Here is a 17,351-nt window from a genome sequence, read left to right on the forward strand (position 1 = left end):
AAATAATTGCAGAGGATATTTTGAGGGGGCAAAAACAGACAATTATGCGTGTATAAAAATATCCCACACTAACCTGGTGTAACTGTAAATCGACTGTAAGGTACCCGGGCAGCAACTGGTGATTCATTGGGGTCCTGGGAGTGACATTTAAATAACAGAAATTAAGCAACTGGTGATTCATTGGGGTCCTGGGAGTGACATTTAAATAACAGAAATTATTCAACAAAATCATAAAATGAAAGATCACAGCACAATGAGAATAGCGTAATAACATGCAATACTATAAAATGAAAATAAGTTTATGTAATAATGTGAATGATGAAAGTACAGTATAATAAAAAGTAGCAAATTAAGAATATCACCAATGAAGCAATGAACAAATATGACTGGGGGGAAAAAAAAAAAAAAAAAAAAAAATCCATGACAATTAACAAAAACCATAACAAAATTAACACAAGGACAACTACAACAGAATATCAACAAGCACCATGACAACAGACCTGGTGAGGGCCCTGACCATTGACCAACATGGACTCAGGAAAGTCGTCACCGCCGCTGTAGTGTCGCAAGTTAAATTTGTCCTCCGTTGGCATGTGCAACCAATCATGGAACTGAGAGAGAATAAAACATCTGCAGTTATTCACCTGTCTTGCAATCTGTCATCATCAGCCCACCCAAATCCCTGCCTCATGAGATCAGGTGAGGTAACAGCCAAAAATAAAGAAAGTAAATGCAGAATTATGCCCTAGTGTTTGTAATTACTGTATTTACCATCACCATTCACCACTAATTACCACTTAAGATGTGGGACAAGGAAGGATCCAGTCACAATAAGAGGTAAACCACAAAGTCACATAATACAAACAGCACTGTCGATGCCAAACTCATTCACATATCATCCAAGCCTTCAAAATATTGGTTCCAGTTCACAATTATTGTACAGCTGCTGCTGTTCTTGGGTAACCCCATTCTGTCTGGCTGGGCAGACCCATCAACCACAAGCAAGCAACCGTCTCCGCAGGGCCATCCCGTGCAGTGAACTGATGTTCCCCTGATTCAGACAGCGCATCGCCACAGCAAGGCAAGGGGAAACATGAAGGTTTGGTTCCTGGATGGATGTTATATTTGCATCTCTCCACCCAGTTAACAGGGGTTTTACAGCATATCCAGTTGTTTATATGCTTACCACCTAGCATTGTAAATGGTTTCCTGGGTTACAGGAAACCATTAGATTTGTCAATCACTCAGTGCAAGGATGCCAGACGAAGTGTGATAAAAAGTAACAAGAAGGATGGGAGAGAAGAGAGGTAGGCAGACACAGAAAAAGAATGATAAAGGTGAAGGAAGAAGTATGCAGCACTACATCAAGTGAGTGGACGATTTTTTTTTTTTTTTTTTTTTTTTTTTAATGTGTCTGGCTCTGGGCATAGGCTTCACAGCCTGCTATCAAGGCTCAGCAGTCCTCCTACAGATGGTCACCGTCACCTACCACTATTTACAGATAACAAGTCCTCATCATATACTGTCTTTCCTGACATGCTTCTTGCAGATTAGTTCACTGTGAAGTACAAAAAGATTCCCTAAGAAAGTTTCATTCCTAAATTCAAAGCTGATTCACCAATATCCCCAGTTTACAATACTAGTGAATGAAAAAGTTGATAATTTGGAACATATCCCACACAATGAGGACTTACTGTATACACACTACACTGTCTCATTGTTACAATTTACCTATCTTCAGTCTGAGGAGTATTATATCAACTACAGGTCAATACTCTCACTTGAATTACAGTATCTATACCAATTTATCAAGCTACTGCTGGAACACTGAATGACCATATTCATCAAGACATCACTGAAAACAACACATTACCTACATCTCTCTTATCAGCGTTAGTATTATACTACCTATCTTTCTCCCATCCCAGTAACTTATGCTATTGTTGCTGCTGCAACCCCTCACTCATCTGAATGTGAACCCACTGTACTATAGGAAAAACGTGCCCTTTTCCTGCAGTCCACCATTGGTGGACAGGGGGAGAGATAAGGGACATATATTGTTGTTTAATTCCAGTCTGCCTGGCCGTACAGACTTGTCAATCAAAGATAAGCAATGGCTTCTGTGGGGCCATCCTACAGATACAGAACAATACACGACACCATGTTGTGATCTGGGACCCCTTTGTGTGGTAGACAGTTCCACACTAGGATCCTTCCTACAAAGAGGTGCAGGGAAGTATGAGGTGGTTTGATTCCTGGGTGGATGCTGCAGCTACTCCACCCAGAGTGCAAAACACCGTTGAATGTAGGCTTCTCATTATCACTAAGAAACTGTACAACCAGGCAATGGAAATGCCTGATTATATTGTACCATCCAACATCAATCCAGTCATTACTACAATGAAGTTAACATATGACAGTTAAGCGTGACTCACCAATATTGCATGCTCGGGCAGATCATAGTCAAACGTGCCATGATTGGGGTCCTGCCTGGCCACCTCTCGCACAATCAATGCCCCGAACACACCATCGCCTCGGTGGAACCCTGGCAAATGATTATATTAAAAAATTAAAAAATAAATAATTACCCTCTTCTCTAAAAAACATCCTCTATCCATGCATCATCCACGGACTCACTATACCCAGAACTCTATAACCACATTATAAACAAGAGATACTACTACTGAACACTGTCAGTGTTGACTGTATGATTTTATTTTTCTTTAACTTTTACCATAGTGGTAGGTGGGGACATATATCATCCACTCACTCCATGTAGTGATGCTCTAGGGTGACTGCCCTTTCCTCTCTTCCTTCCTCTTCTGTATTTATTTCCTTAATTCCTTCCTTCCATCTGCCTATGGGTGACTTTACACTCCCTCTTCTGTCTTTCTTTCCTTCATTCTTTCCTCTTCTTTCTGCCTATGGGTGACTCTGCACTAAGTGCCAAGGCAAATGGTTTCCTGTACACCAAGAAACCATTTACTATGCTGAGTGGTAACCATTGTAAGACAATGAAGCTAATTTCCCTAGGCTGCAGTTTACAGGTTAAGCTTTTACCAGAGTTTCACAGAGCTTCACAATCCCTCACCTGTGTGTGCATGATAGAAGTGTGTTCCTGCATTGTCGGCCATAAATGAGTACCTAAATGAACTCTTAGCATTAATGGGACACTGTGTTATTCCTGGAACGCCATCCATGTGTGGTGTGGTAGGGTGGGAAGAGTGTTGCGGCTGCAAGGTGATGCCATGCCAGTGTATCGTCAATCCAGCATCAGGAAGGCTATTTCGTACATCAACAACCACAGTGTCTCCCTTGCACACCTGCAACACAATAGTGATAACTATATACTGCTCATCTATTTTTGTATATATGCAAAGGAGGGAAGAAAAATGTCAGAAAATGACTCATGGGGAGGACACTGAGAAGTATGCCTGATATATGTGTGTTCATCTATGCCATTAACCTTTTCAATGCAGTCATCAGACTTCGGTAAGGTATTCTATACTCATCCACTGAGCAGACTGAAACCCTGAGAACATAAAAGGTTAAATGAATCAAACTCTGTGCTGTTTTGTCATATCATGCTGCTTTAAGTACATATTTGACCTAGGGGCAACCTCCTTACACTTCTAAAACAAAACAGCTGGGTACAAGAAAACCTACAGCAAGCACAAATGTAACAACTTCTGCCACTTTGGTGCTTCTGTCACCCATTAAGCCACTGTAAACAATCACATCTTGTGACCAGTACAAATGGTTTAATGTGCAAAAACGTCCCAATAGTTCTTAGGATCAAACACACATTCATATCACTGGAATTTTTAAGTTTATACAATGACCAAGCTGATGACAAGCACAAACTACAGTGGAATTCTGGTTCCATCTCTCTCTCCAAATCTCAACTGATTACAATAATTTTGTCATATAATACTCTGTAACTTCTCTTGGGAGAACCCTTCCTTCTAGTAAGTGGTTGGATATACTGTAGGTAAGTGACTGGCTGCCTCTGACCCAGAGAGGTAAGCATATGAGTGAAGAGCAACAAGTTTACTAACGAGCCGTACAAATATCCCTCAACAGTAGGGGACTGGACCAGAATTACAAAGAATCCAAGCCCACTGGTTCTTTTATCATATAAGTTCTCAGAAAGTGATGACCTATATGTTACCTGTATAGGAGGACCCGGGAGCTGCTTGTTAACAACTATAATGCGCCGGCTCTTCCCATCCCCTGGCAGACATTCTGGACGCTGGCAGTCAGTGCTATTGCCCGGGCACCCATAGCATGCCCTAAGGAAGTAATGTGTCAATCAGCATTACACTAATTCTGTATGATATATGGATATAAATGGCTTGCCTCTCAAGTGGAAAGATGAAGTCTAGCGGAAGATTCATTACAGACTATATTCTATTCACCTTCACTTGGGCCAATCCTTAAACCTTGGATCTATCATGTATACACCAGGGGTGTCAAATTCATGGCTCGCATGCCAAATGTGACCCTCAGGATGGTCATAAATGCCCCGCGAGATGAGGGTCCGTGAAACTATAATTGTTAGGAATGAAAATATAATACTGTATTGCTAAGAGACAGAAAATTCATAAATTACCTTTTATTTATAATGATAATTTAATTTAAATTAAAATTGCTAGCAATATCGTTTTCATAAAGGGAAACTTTCTGTAAATAAATACCGGGTATCACGAATCCGTTTAAAACCGAAGACGCAGCCATTGCTGGTACTGAAGGCATGAGTCGCCAGGCCCAAACATTTTAACTGTCATGAAAGACACGAAGCGGCGTATGCCATCGTTACACTGATAAAACCTCGCCACTTTTTTAGCGAAATCATGAGTTATACTTCGCTTTTTAATAACTCAGCTAATCAGACTCTGACTAAATACATACAGAATTGAGGTGTACCTTTGAAATAAAGTAGGGAAACGTCAAAACTGGTAACCACCACCTTGTGCCAGGCTTCGCTACTGTAGGCCATCTGCCACGTGTTCAGGTTCAGGTTGAGTGGGCGGTTTTATTCAATTATTTATTATTGTTTTTGAGCATTGTAAATTTTTGAAATGTAAAAAAAATGTAAATCATCTGTTTATCTGCCATTGTCTCTCTCTCTCTCTCTTTCTCTGTTTGTTTGACTGTCTTTACATCCTCGTATTAAGCTGTAAACATCAGTCTTGCAAATACGTACAGGTATATATCTTTGCTGGCCCTCGAGTCTGTAACTAAATTAAGAATTGGCCCTAAAAAGGTTTTGACACCCCTCTACACGCTGCTGCAGTGGTAGGGTGGAATCAGTCACCCCCTGACTGATGCACTCTTCATAATTACATGACATGACTTGGCCCTGATTTTCATCCTTTTGCAGCTAATTTCAAGTAACTCAGTGACAGAAAAACACAATGCAATGGCTGTACATCCATTCCACAGCACTTCTTCACAACTAACACCATATTCTAGTGTTAATCAGTTGCTCCAGCTCAGAATTCATGGTGGAGAGGGGAATTTTAGGCTATGTTCATAGAAGAGTGTAATCACGATAATGATAATGACATTTACCGTAATTAAGGTTCTTTGTAATACAGTACACATATATGGAAAAATAGTGAGTGGGAAATAAAAGATTAAGAAATACCTAGTTGAGGATGGAAAGCTTTGAAAATGTTCCTTAAGTTACCCCTAATGTCTCAAATATTGCCCAGTAACCCCCAAATCCTCAGATGCCTTTATACATGTGTGATCCTTAACAAGTCAAAGTACCTCCTCAAACTCCCCCTTACAATCACCTCACCTGGACATAGTTTGATAGGGGTGGACATCAAAGCGGAAGTGGCACGTCCGGTGGTCATCAGCAACACATTTTCGGTAACAATTTCTCCCTGCCGGATACAAACACAGTTAAGTATAGCAGACCCTGAATATAATGAACTAATTGGGAAAGTTAGGTTCACTAAAACCACTGGTTTTGTTACGGTACATCCAAGGAAAGAATGTTAAGAAGAACGAGTTTTAACTGACTTTAGAACTTATTGTCTTTTCTTTTTCTTTTTTTCCTGTGGACAAAGTTGGTGTTTTCAATCTATTCCTGTGTGAACTCATAAGTGAACATTCTCTACTACATTCATAATGCGCCACTGTGATAATCAACATCAGCTTCTTGATGCCCTACAGAAGAGCAGTTCATGTGTGCGGGAGAGCCTTTATTACGAGTTTTTAGTATTGTGGGCTCCAGCACAAAACACATTTGGGTTCATCACTCATTCTAGTATACTTCTAAGATGTGTGACCAGAGTACTGACAATGGTGACATTGCGCAACCCAAAATCTGTCGATGGCACGACTTCTTGTAATATCTCCGTAGATATAACTGTCTTACATTAGGCAATATCTGAAAGATGACACATCAAGTACTGTATTATTCTTAGTTCTTGTGAAGGCAATGCTGAGGGTACAACCACCTTCCACGAGCATCTTAATTATGCTGTTCTTATTCAAAATGATTGGGATGATGTCACGGTCATTAAGGAAAGAGAAAAGCCTGTCAGCAAGTACCATCAGAACCAAAGCATTATTTCACTGTTCTGCCCTAGTTCTTTCTGTGGGCAGCTTAACAACATGGGCTCCTGATATTGTTTCCTTACAACTGTTAACTAGAACAGTCTTCAGTGCCCTCTATACATATCTAACAGCTGCAGACAACCTAGCCTTATCGTTCTCATTGCCATCCTTTGGTTTCAACAATTACATGTTGGCTATGTTCTGTTCCGTCACAACTCTGTTGATGGGAGCGTTCCTTCCTTCCCCAGCTCCTTCAATTCTTGCTTCAGGACAGTGGCGTATATATGGGGGGGGGGGCACTCGGCCATGGCCCCCCCCCTTTTGTCCCAGTAGGCCTACATATCTGCAGACCTAAATACATACACAAGTAATCAATGAATTCAGCTGTAAATATAGGCTGCTTGATTTCAAATGATCAACTTTCACACGACTTTAGTAAGCTCTCTCTCTCTCTCTCAACTTCATTGATGAAAGTTCTAGTTTAATTTGCTCAATGTTTCATATACAGTACTCTCTCTCTCTAAATCATTAATGCGAGTTTTTGTTTAATTTTTTAAATGTTTCATATAAAAATGAACATTGCAGCTTCCAGGAATGTAGGAATGAACAATTGCATATGATCTACCAGTTTTTTTTGTTTTTAATACATACCGGGTACTGTAGAATTCCCTATTTAAATATTTTTCAAATATTTAAATAGGGAAGATACTTAAACTTCTTTATATTGTTTTGCCACTGAATATCAAATAACTGTAATGTATCCCTCCTGAGGCCTCAAAATGCCCCTAATAGTGCTTGATTTCCAAAAAATTTCCTGGGGCGGCTTACACCGTCCCCCCAGCTGTAGAGGCTCGCTTCGCTTGCTCCCCCCCCCCTTGACAAAATTCTGGATTCACCCCTGTGCCCCCCCCCCCTCTCCACGGACCTATACACGCCACTGCTTCAGGATGTCAGCAAATGATGCTGAGGGTTCATGGAAGTCGCCTCAGTAGCGCTGATCCTATATTCCGAAGTTTTCAGCACTGAAAATATATCCTCCATAAAACTGTCAAGAACACCTCTAAAAATCGCGTCGGCCCTGTCCGTACGTCGCTGGTCTGACGGTACTCATCACATCTACCAGAGTACCATCGGCATAAAACTGTATAATCATCGTCCTCATTGCCCACATATATGACGTGACGTCAATTACTGCAATGACAACACATTTCAGCGCCTTGGCTGAATTTGCAACGGACTTTCTGCATCCCGATGTCATATGCACAAAGTGACTTTATGCAGGAAGTTACCGTTCCGCTAAGTGCGCAATAGCTGAGTGCCCTTTTGGTTGCTGTGCTGAAAGTATCTGCATGTTATCTCAAGTATTGTGCCATTTATCAACATTTTATGAAATATGTGTCATGGAGATAGTTGGATGTCTTATCGACCTATATGTAACTATAGGTCGATATATAGATATACAAATAAATATACGTATGTATATTACAGGCAGACTGTGAAATCAGTCATTTCGTGAAGTAAAGTTAGTTTAATTTAGGTTTATTTAGGTTAGGTTGAAATAGGATAAGGTTAGGTTAGTTTAGGTTTGGTTTGGTTAGATTAATTAGGCTAAACAGAGAAGGGAACGGTAGCTTCCTGCATAGTCACTCCGTGCATATGACACCGGGCATCCTTCCTTAGCAGTCATGTCTAACTAGCTGCCTAGGTAGCCCCAATCAACACAAATGTTGAAATTATGACATCAGAATGACAGGATACAGAAAAAATAAATAAATAAATAAAACTACTAGAAAATAAAACTACTATAGACGTCATGCAGCATACAGTACAAACATTAAAGTGTACTAACGGTGCACACCACGCGAAAATAGAGACAGGCTACTCTTTCTCTAAAGTTCCGTCCACACTAGGGCTCATGTTCCGTGCTCTATTGTGCGTCATGTTGCGCAACTCGTATTTTCGAGCCCAGAAGGGTCTATGGCGCGCGCTTCTGGCAAATCTAACTGAGGGGGATTTCATGCGCGCGCCACGATGCCTGCCATGAAGGCCTACCTCTATGATGCCTGCAGTCAAGCAGTGGCCGTCTGGCTTCCCTCCGAAATTGCGTCAAAACAGCCACTGATTGCACCACATTTTTTTTTTTTTATTCTTTTTCTTTTTGGCACAACTTAGTGCCACAACGCTCAACATTAACAGTCTCTTGAACTGCTGCGGTATTGGTATCCATCCTCCTCCCCTCGCAGCTCAACGGTAATTTGCGCGCTCTGTCTATTGTAATGTGGACATCAGCAACGCGAGTTGGGCAACATGAGCCCTAGTGTGGACAGGACTTAAAATCCTGTCCAAAATAGGGGCACGCTGTGCGCTATGTCGCCCAACTCGTGGTGCCTGAGGCCGGTGATATCCACATTAGTGCAATGGGCCTGTGTTTCCACATTCAAGAAAATGATTCTTTTCTAAGGAAATCTGGAGTCTAAAAGGATGAGTCTAAGGAACTGGCAATTCTACGGAAATCATGGCAAAAGAGTAAGGAAATTTAGAAAAAGTAAAAACATGAAAATAATTCAAGAAAATTTTACTACTGCACGTTCAATAGTTTTGGATCTATTTGTATGTGTTACCCAAAGCCGGTGAAAAGGCCACCTCCCTCAACAATCATTGGTAACAGTCCTAGTTTGATATTGATGTCTCTGACTTTCTTTCCTGTGTCTCCAAAAGCAGCCCTAAACCTTACTCAAACAAGCCTAGCACAGGTAATAGCTAAGTTACCCCACCTAAAAGGCCTTGCTGATAGTGAAGCTGCTGATCTTGAGTGTAGACAACAGGCCATATTTGGAAATAGTGATGTTGTTACGGCCTTCAGGAGGTTTTGGCATATTGTCTTTAATGTAAACAAATCGGAGGAAGATCTAAATTCCCAGACCTATGCAAATTTCTCTGCATATTGCCTTCGTTTCCTTCAGCCAACTCAAAGCAAACACTGAACACAAAACTTTCCTGGAGCATGAGTCCCTACTTGGGTTGTTTACAACCAAGCTTGCCTTTCAACAAAAAGGCAATCATCAGGCTGCAGATTTAGACCCATCAAAAGATATTCATAGCCTCTGTTCCAAAATGCTCTCAAATGCAGGTAACACAGGATCAGGTGATTTAAGACGTTCCTATGTAGAATCTGTAAATTAAGTCAAAGATAAAGGTGTTGGTTTGGTTAACAATTTGACGAAATTTTGTGATCTGAGTAAGATTAAGACTATAATATAATACTCAACAATTCTATATAAGATAGATATTTCTATTTCTAGTCTACCACTGGTTATAGCAATTTACCATGCAATTTCACATATCCCATGTATTTTTATTTCTAGTCCACCACTGGTCGTAGCAAATTAGCAACATTCCATCCATCCATCATCCAATCTTACATTGCCCCATGAGAAGCGTAAGAGCCCGGGGCTAAGCAGCTGGTCCCGACATTTAAGATGCGAGTGAATCCAATCTATTATTATTATTTTTTTTTTTTTTTTGACATTTATTTTATAAGACAATTTGTCAAAGCAATCTACCGTTTTATTTTTTCAGGAATATCTATTTTTATACCATTATTCTAATAAATCGCACAGTGCTGGTATTACGTATGTTATTAAGCAAGCTCATTGTACAGGTAGTTGCTACAGTGTGCAGTCTAGTTGCAATGCAAAAGGAATCCGAATCTATAAAATTATGTATACGATAAGAAATAGTGTAATATCTATAATAAAATGCATTTTTTTTTAATTAATATAGTAAAATTAGTAAATTACATTAAAAAATTTTTTTTGAAGAAATGGTATTTACTCTTGTTTGTTACACAAGAAAATTTTAAAGGAAATTCAAAGATAAATCTAAGGAAATCTACGGAAATTTGGACAAGACTCTAAGGAGGTTGATTTCCTTTTTGTGGAAACACTGCATTGGGCAGTGCACGCTAGTTACCATTGCGCCGCTAGAGGAGGAGGATGCAAACCAACATTCAGCAGTTCAAGAGACTATGATGTGGGGCATTGTGGCACTAAGTTGTGGCTAAAAGTAAAGGAATGGGAAAAAGATGTGATGCAAGCGGTAACTCCTCTCAACTGAAGTCAGACAGCAACTGAGTACTGAAGGCACTGCGGAATTGGCGGCGCGCGCTGTCACAATGAAATGCTCCTCGGCCAGATTTGCCAGAAGCGCGCAGCACAAACTCTGCTGCACGAAAAAAAATCCGAACTGGACAGCATCAAGCGCAACAAAGAGCGCTGCATGATCCCTGGTGTGAACGGGCCTTTACGGAGGACAAAGACAGTTGCAATACAGTAACTTTACCTAATAACAAGTGGCTAAAAAGTTGGTTGAGCTTTGCCATCACTCCTCGGATTTTCCTCATTGGTTACGATACTACTACTGCAGTCTAGTATATTATATATATATATATATATATATATATATATATATATATATATATATATATATATATATATACTGTTTTCGCTAGTACAAAATGCGCCCATAATACGCTGTATTGATGATGGGGACGCCCGCCATCCACTCACGAAGTAACGCAACCTTCAAGGAGCTCTACCCTACACTGTGACAGGCCAAATAAATGCATGTACTTCAGGAAATCACTTTGTTTTGATAGCAATCACAGAACCAAATGAATGTTTGGTGGACTGGTGGGTTTAGGCACTCCAACTGAATGAGGCCTGTAAGGGTCTACATCTTAGGGATGGAAGGGGTTTATTTCTCTCACTGCCACTCAGGCGAGCTAGAACGTTCACCCTTGGCTTAAATGTCAGGACTGGGTAGCCATGCATGCGCCAAGTGCCACTTTTATTGTCAGAGCATATGCCTCTCTAAAGTAAAGCATCTGTACGTCCTTGGCCACAAGGTTATAAAGTCACTCCTGGAACGGATAGTTTATTATACAACTCACACCAAAGAGTCTCTTCCGTAAACACACACACACACACACACACACACACACACACACACACACACACACAGTGGTAACGCTCTCGCTTGCCATCTGGTGGACGGGAGTTCGCGCCTCGCTCAGGTTGCGAAAAGTTTCACTGACGAAGTGGGTGGTTACTGTCCCCCTCGAGCAAGGGGACGGGTGTGTGCGTGTGTGAAGGTCACAGCCTTGCCCTTAGATCGGACTATATGAGCTCTCAGCTCCCTTCCGGGAGGGTAAAAGCTGACGATCACGACCATCAACTGATCCTGACCGACCCGGTGAATTACACACACACACACACACACACACACACACACCATTTTTTCTAACTTATACTGTTGATTCCTAACCCTTTTCTGTTTACACAGACTGGAGGGTCGATTTGACTTTATCAAGGAGATGCAGTGCCTACCCCCATTAACTCATCGATTTTTTATGTCCAGTTCCGTCATGTAAAAACCATCCATCCATCCATCATCCAATCCTACCTAGTCCCATGAGAAGCGTAGGAGCCCGGGGCTATGCATGTTGGCTCTGACATTTAAGGTGGGTGACCAGCCTCACTCATCCCTGAGTGGCATTACGTAAGCAATAACCCCAACCACCCCGTGGATATAAACCTTCACTGGCTCAATCCGATTGGAGCGCCACAATTACCCACTAACTCACCAAGTGCCATTATTTGGTTATATGGTTACTACCCAGCGTAGTAAATGGTTTCCTGGTGTACAGGAAACCATTTGGCTTGTCACTCAGAGTAGAGTCACTCATAGGTAAAAGAAGAGGAAAGGATGATGGAAAGACAAAAGGGGGAGTGTAAAGTCACCGTTGGCAGAAGGACGAGGAAAGAATGAAGGAAAGAAAGACAAGAGGAAGAAAAGAAGGGAGGCGAGGAAAGGGTAGACACCCCAGAGCAGCACTACATCGAGTGAGTGGATGGTGACGCCCCCACCTACCACTAGTCATGTAAAAACAAAAATGCTACAGTGAAATTAAACCACTTGCCATTAATTTCGTATGTTTTGGATAGACATGTAATAGCGAAAATGGAGTTCAACTTTAGCAAAACCCACATCAATATATTTGCAACTGAAAGTAAACCTAGTAGTGAAAGAAGTAAATACAGTAGATACATGTGGAAGTGATATGACCAACCTGGTGTGATTGGTTGGTGTGCAGTGATGACCGAGGTAAGGGTGGCTATCGCCGCTGCCAGCACTAAAGCCACCATGGTTACAGCAGCCACAGCGCTGAACTGACACCCTCCAGCCATCACCACCCGTTTTATACCCTCGCACCGACCGCCCTGCAACATACCAAAAACTTTATATGCACATGATACATATTTACACACCTCAAGTTTACCGTACGTGACTCAGTGATTGTTACGGCCGTATTCTCGTCAGCTTAGGAGGCTTTCTGACGTATTACATATACATTATTATTACATTTACCCTTTCTGCACCGACACAATGAAGAAGTAATATTCAAGAATATATTTAATGTACCAGATACAGAAGTAACCTGGTAAGAAAGAGGCGTTTGGAAACCAAACACCCCGTGTTTTTGTGTTCTGCCTGTGTGAGTAGGTATGCGTGTGTCTAAAAGTGGGCTTGAATCCTTGCAGTCGTACTATTCATGGAGAATACACACTTTACGTACAAGAAGTAAAAAGGAGTTAACCCTCTCATTCTTGTAACGTCTCGTCATGTGAACCAGGCCACCACCAGACGATTTTACTCAGCCTGAGGGAAATATAGTGATGGAGTTACTAAGGTACTGTATATCTACCCTTCCCACCCTCCCAGATGAGTTTGGGGACCACAGGTTTTTATTTTCTCCTAAACAGAACAAATCGTCCAGAGATGGCAAGGAAAAAAAAAATGATTACTGTACTTCACAGAGAAGGTTGGGCAATAGAATGCATGTTGTTTCCTACTTTCCCTTGGCAACTGTTCAGCATGCATTGACCTTTTGTTCTCCTTCAGTTTTAGTTTCTCGTGGTTGTCTCCCGGTAAAATAGAGGATTCCCGTTCACGTGGCAAGTGCAGTTATATCACACCAAAATTAAAATCCACCAGTCATTACCACCACTGAAGAACAACACAGCATAGCCACTTTTAACTCCTTCGCTGCGATGGCGTAGTTGTTAATGTATTTTATGCACCAAGATTTGATAAACCGTACAGAAGGGATTAAAAAATATTTCTTCCACTTTGAAGTCTCGCCTGAAGTAAATAAAATAGTCTGCATAAAACAAGACCGGAATAAGAAATGTTATCGCAACGTTAATATTATTTTAATCAGAAGATAAATATCGTACCAGGCAACCACTAATTCTCAATAAATTCAAATGGGAGGAAAAATACCATAAAACAAAGAACGCATATTCGTAAGAACAAAGGCTTCGTTATATTAGCTAACGTATATCAATACATTAGATATACAGAATTCTAAATCAAAACCAAGACAAGTCAATACAAATGCACATTCGTCTCGCCTAATATTGCGTCACAGTTCCGAGAAACAGATTCTAGCACGGCCCACACTAGCCAATCATTGTTGACATCCAACCTTTCCTATTATATGGCCCCCGGCTCGTCTATCGGTCGCCATGGCAACTAAGCTCATAGGGGTCATGAAAACTACTGCGTTTGGTGGGAGCACTTGTCCTCTGTGGGATCGCAGTCATAGGGCCGCTTACACAGTTGCTGATTTCGTCAGGTTTTTTTTTTTTTTTTTTTTTTTTTTTTTTCCGTCAGACGATTCCATTCAGCCCCGTAAAACCTTTTTGAAATGAAAGTTGAGCGTGTATCACGCGGATCCATGAACATTGTGTGCAACACAAAACTGACGTCCAAACTGAGCTTCGACGTCCATTCCCTATCACACGGTGGACAGTGGACGTGAACATCCACCTTCTTTATCGAGGTCACCCCACGCGACTGTGAGGTCACTTGTTCCGACTCCCTAGAAGACGTCGTATTTATCAACAATAATGGACGTGAACCAGCTAGTGACTTTTGCAATGGATATTTTTCTAAAACAAAAACAGGTCGTATAAAAAGATTATACAAACTTTACTAAGGGTATTGACTTAATCACGGTATAAAATGACAGACGACACACTTACTTGGCCACAACTAAGGATAAACTCAGTAGAGAAGGAGACTACGGTGTCGTGGACGTCCACGAATGGGTGTGGTGGCCTTCCACCCGTGAACGTCCACGACCCTCGCGCGGCAGCAAATTTGGACGTCCACGAGTTCCCGAGTGATAGGCCCTTTAGATGTAGCCTTCATTAATCCCGTCAGTACGAAAAGCCGTTCCTAATTGCAATAAAAATTTGGAAGAAAGAAGCTACGTAATTGGAGTGAATCAGCTACGATGCCATCATCGAAATCTTCCACTCTATTTCTGCTTTGTCATCTTTGGCGGTGATGTTGGCGAGGGGATACCCACTAACAGTAACATGAGCTTTAGTACGACAGTCACCATGTAATCCTTTGTGAGCACCATACCCCCTTTCTTTGTGAAGTTCGGTTGTGAGGCTAGGTTGACATTATATGGGAAATTCATGTAATGTAGGTTTGAGTAACATGTATCTACCGTAAAGTACGTTAGGTCATCGTAAGCCTTCTTTTAAACCACATGATTAGGCCTGGGGTAGGTCAGGAAAGGTCGAATCAGGTAGCGTTAAGCCTATATAAGGCCCAATTCTGGAGTTTGCCTTCTATTTTCGTCTGCAGAAGATAGTAAAAAAAAAAAAAAGTCAATATATACTAAAATATAAACTAAGAGATACGGTAAAAGAGTATGTGAGGAAGGGTGGCGTGCTGCTGGAAGCATCAGAGAGAGAGAGAGAGAGAGAGAGAGAGATGGATGGATGGATGGGTGATACATAAACAGGCAGACAAACAGGGGCGAACAGAAGTGGAAATCCCCTGACAAAAGAACGAGATGACTGTATACATTGCTTTGTAGTGAACTCAACTGATAAAGAAGATGAGTCACACAATCTTCCCTCCCTCCCTCCATCACTCCCACTGTAACCTTGGATTTCCTCCTCCTCTTCGCCCCCATTGACCTGAATGACCTCTCTCCTCCCTCCCTCTCTCCTTCTTTCCTCCTGCCCCCTATTAATGACTTCTTGCTTTGCTCTCCTTCTACTCCTTTGTTTTCCTTGGCCTGTCCCTTCCTTTCGTCTTATCTCCTTTCTCTCATCATTCCTTCCTTCTTCCCTTCTCATTTTTTTTATTTTTCTCCCTTCACCTTTCTCATTCTTCTTTGTTATTTTTGTCTTTCCCAAGCTTTCCCCCCCACCTCTCTCTCTCTCTTTCTCTCTTCCTTCCCTCTTCCTTTTTTTCTCTCCACTTCTCTCATCCTTCTTTATCACTGTCTCCCCTACCCTCTTTCCTCTTGTCCTTCTTTCCTCCTTCGTCCTTCTCTCCACTCCCTCCTCTCTCACTCCTTCTTGGTCTTTTATCGTTTATCTTTCCCTCCCTTCTCCCTATCTCATTTTTTCTCTTCCCTCCTCTACCATTTTTTCTCCTCATATCTTTTTCTCTAATATTTCTTGCCTTCCTTTTTCTTCCTCCTTTTTATTTTTATCTGCCCGCCACTTCACCCTTCTCCCTCCCTCCTCTTCCACCGATATCTCTCTCTCTCTCTCATTCCATTTTCTCCTTGCTCTGCTTCATTCCTTCCCTCTCCACTCCCCTGCATCCCTCCCCCTTGTCTCCCCTCCGCCCGTGCCTTCGTTCCCTCTCTGCCCGGCTTTTCCCAGTCCGTCCGTGTGGTGTGCATGTGATATGAAGAGAATCCTGCCTCGTGACTGAGCTCATGTAACTACTGAGGGCGTGACTGGGCTTTCCGAGGGAGGAGGGGAGAGGAACGTTTTGTGTGTGTGTGTGTGTGTGTGTGTGTGTGTGTGTGTGTGTGTGTGTGTGTGTGAGTGTGTGTGTACCCGCCTGCCCTGCACAAACATGCATCAAGGATGGTACTCTCTCTCTCTCTCTCTCTGGGGCATAGAGTGGGAACAGCATGTGGAAATTTCTGGTAGAGTGGCAGAGTCTGTGAAAGTGCATAGGCTATTAGGGAAGCGCAAGAGAGTGCAAAACTGTATATAACGTGTATAGGAACATAACGGTACTACTGCAATGTCTTATCCATCTCAACACCTGACTCAATTAGAACGATATACAGAAGTCTCATTAACAGCTTAGCGACCTAAATAATCATAAGAACATAAGAAGAGAGGATAACTGCAGTAGGCCGGTTGGCCCATGCTAGGCAGCTCCTAGAAGAGTAACTAAACTACTAGAATGAGATAAGGATAGCAAAGAAGAAGGCTCTCCCCCGCCCTCCAAACCCTCCAGCCGAAGCCGGCAGGAAAAAGTCAGAAAGAACACCACGCCGTATAGAAAAACTGGCGTGGACATTTTACAGGAAAGTGTGAAAGGAGAATAGAGACTATCATAGTGTAACCTGAAAAGAAATTTTTTTTGAATTAGTATTGGTTATAAGATTTTCTTTATTCTATATCCAATATCCTATATCCACCCCTTATTTGTCATATGCTTATCTAGCCTATGCTTGAAACTCTCAATGGAAGAGGCAGCAACTACTTTACTAGGTAGCTTATTCCATTCGTCTACTACTCTATTACCAAACCAATTTCTACCGATTTCCTTACTGAAACGGAATTTTTCTAGTTTGAAACCATTATTTCTAGTTCTATCCTGTATGCTCACTTTAAGTACCTTGCTAATATCTCCCTTATTTATACCATTCATCCACTAAT

General features: G+C 41.6%; 1 protein-coding gene across 1 annotated transcript in view; it reads right to left on the reverse strand.

Moving 5' to 3' along the window:
* LOC145402075 (multicopper oxidase 3-like) overlaps positions 1–17,351 on the reverse strand; it is a 63,642-nt gene that overhangs the window by 25,865 nt on the left and 20,426 nt on the right. The window contains exons 2-8 of the mRNA XM_080274180.1: positions 12,704–12,854; positions 5,807–5,894; positions 4,172–4,292; positions 3,092–3,323; positions 2,436–2,545; positions 501–611; positions 74–134 (exon numbers count right to left, since the gene is read on the reverse strand). Of these exons, the coding sequence (XP_080130306.1) occupies positions 74–134; positions 501–611; positions 2,436–2,545; positions 3,092–3,323; positions 4,172–4,292; positions 5,807–5,894; positions 12,704–12,821 (841 nt within the window). The 5' untranslated portion in view covers positions 12,822–12,854. The remainder of the gene's footprint in view (positions 1–73; positions 135–500; positions 612–2,435; positions 2,546–3,091; positions 3,324–4,171; positions 4,293–5,806; positions 5,895–12,703; positions 12,855–17,351) is intronic.

Source organism: Coenobita brevimanus, chromosome 57 (assembly GCF_032717465.1).
Source record: "Coenobita brevimanus isolate Jiangsu-jjx chromosome 57, ASM3271746v2, whole genome shotgun sequence".
NCBI classification, from domain to species: domain Eukaryota; kingdom Metazoa; phylum Arthropoda; class Malacostraca; order Decapoda; family Coenobitidae; genus Coenobita; species Coenobita brevimanus.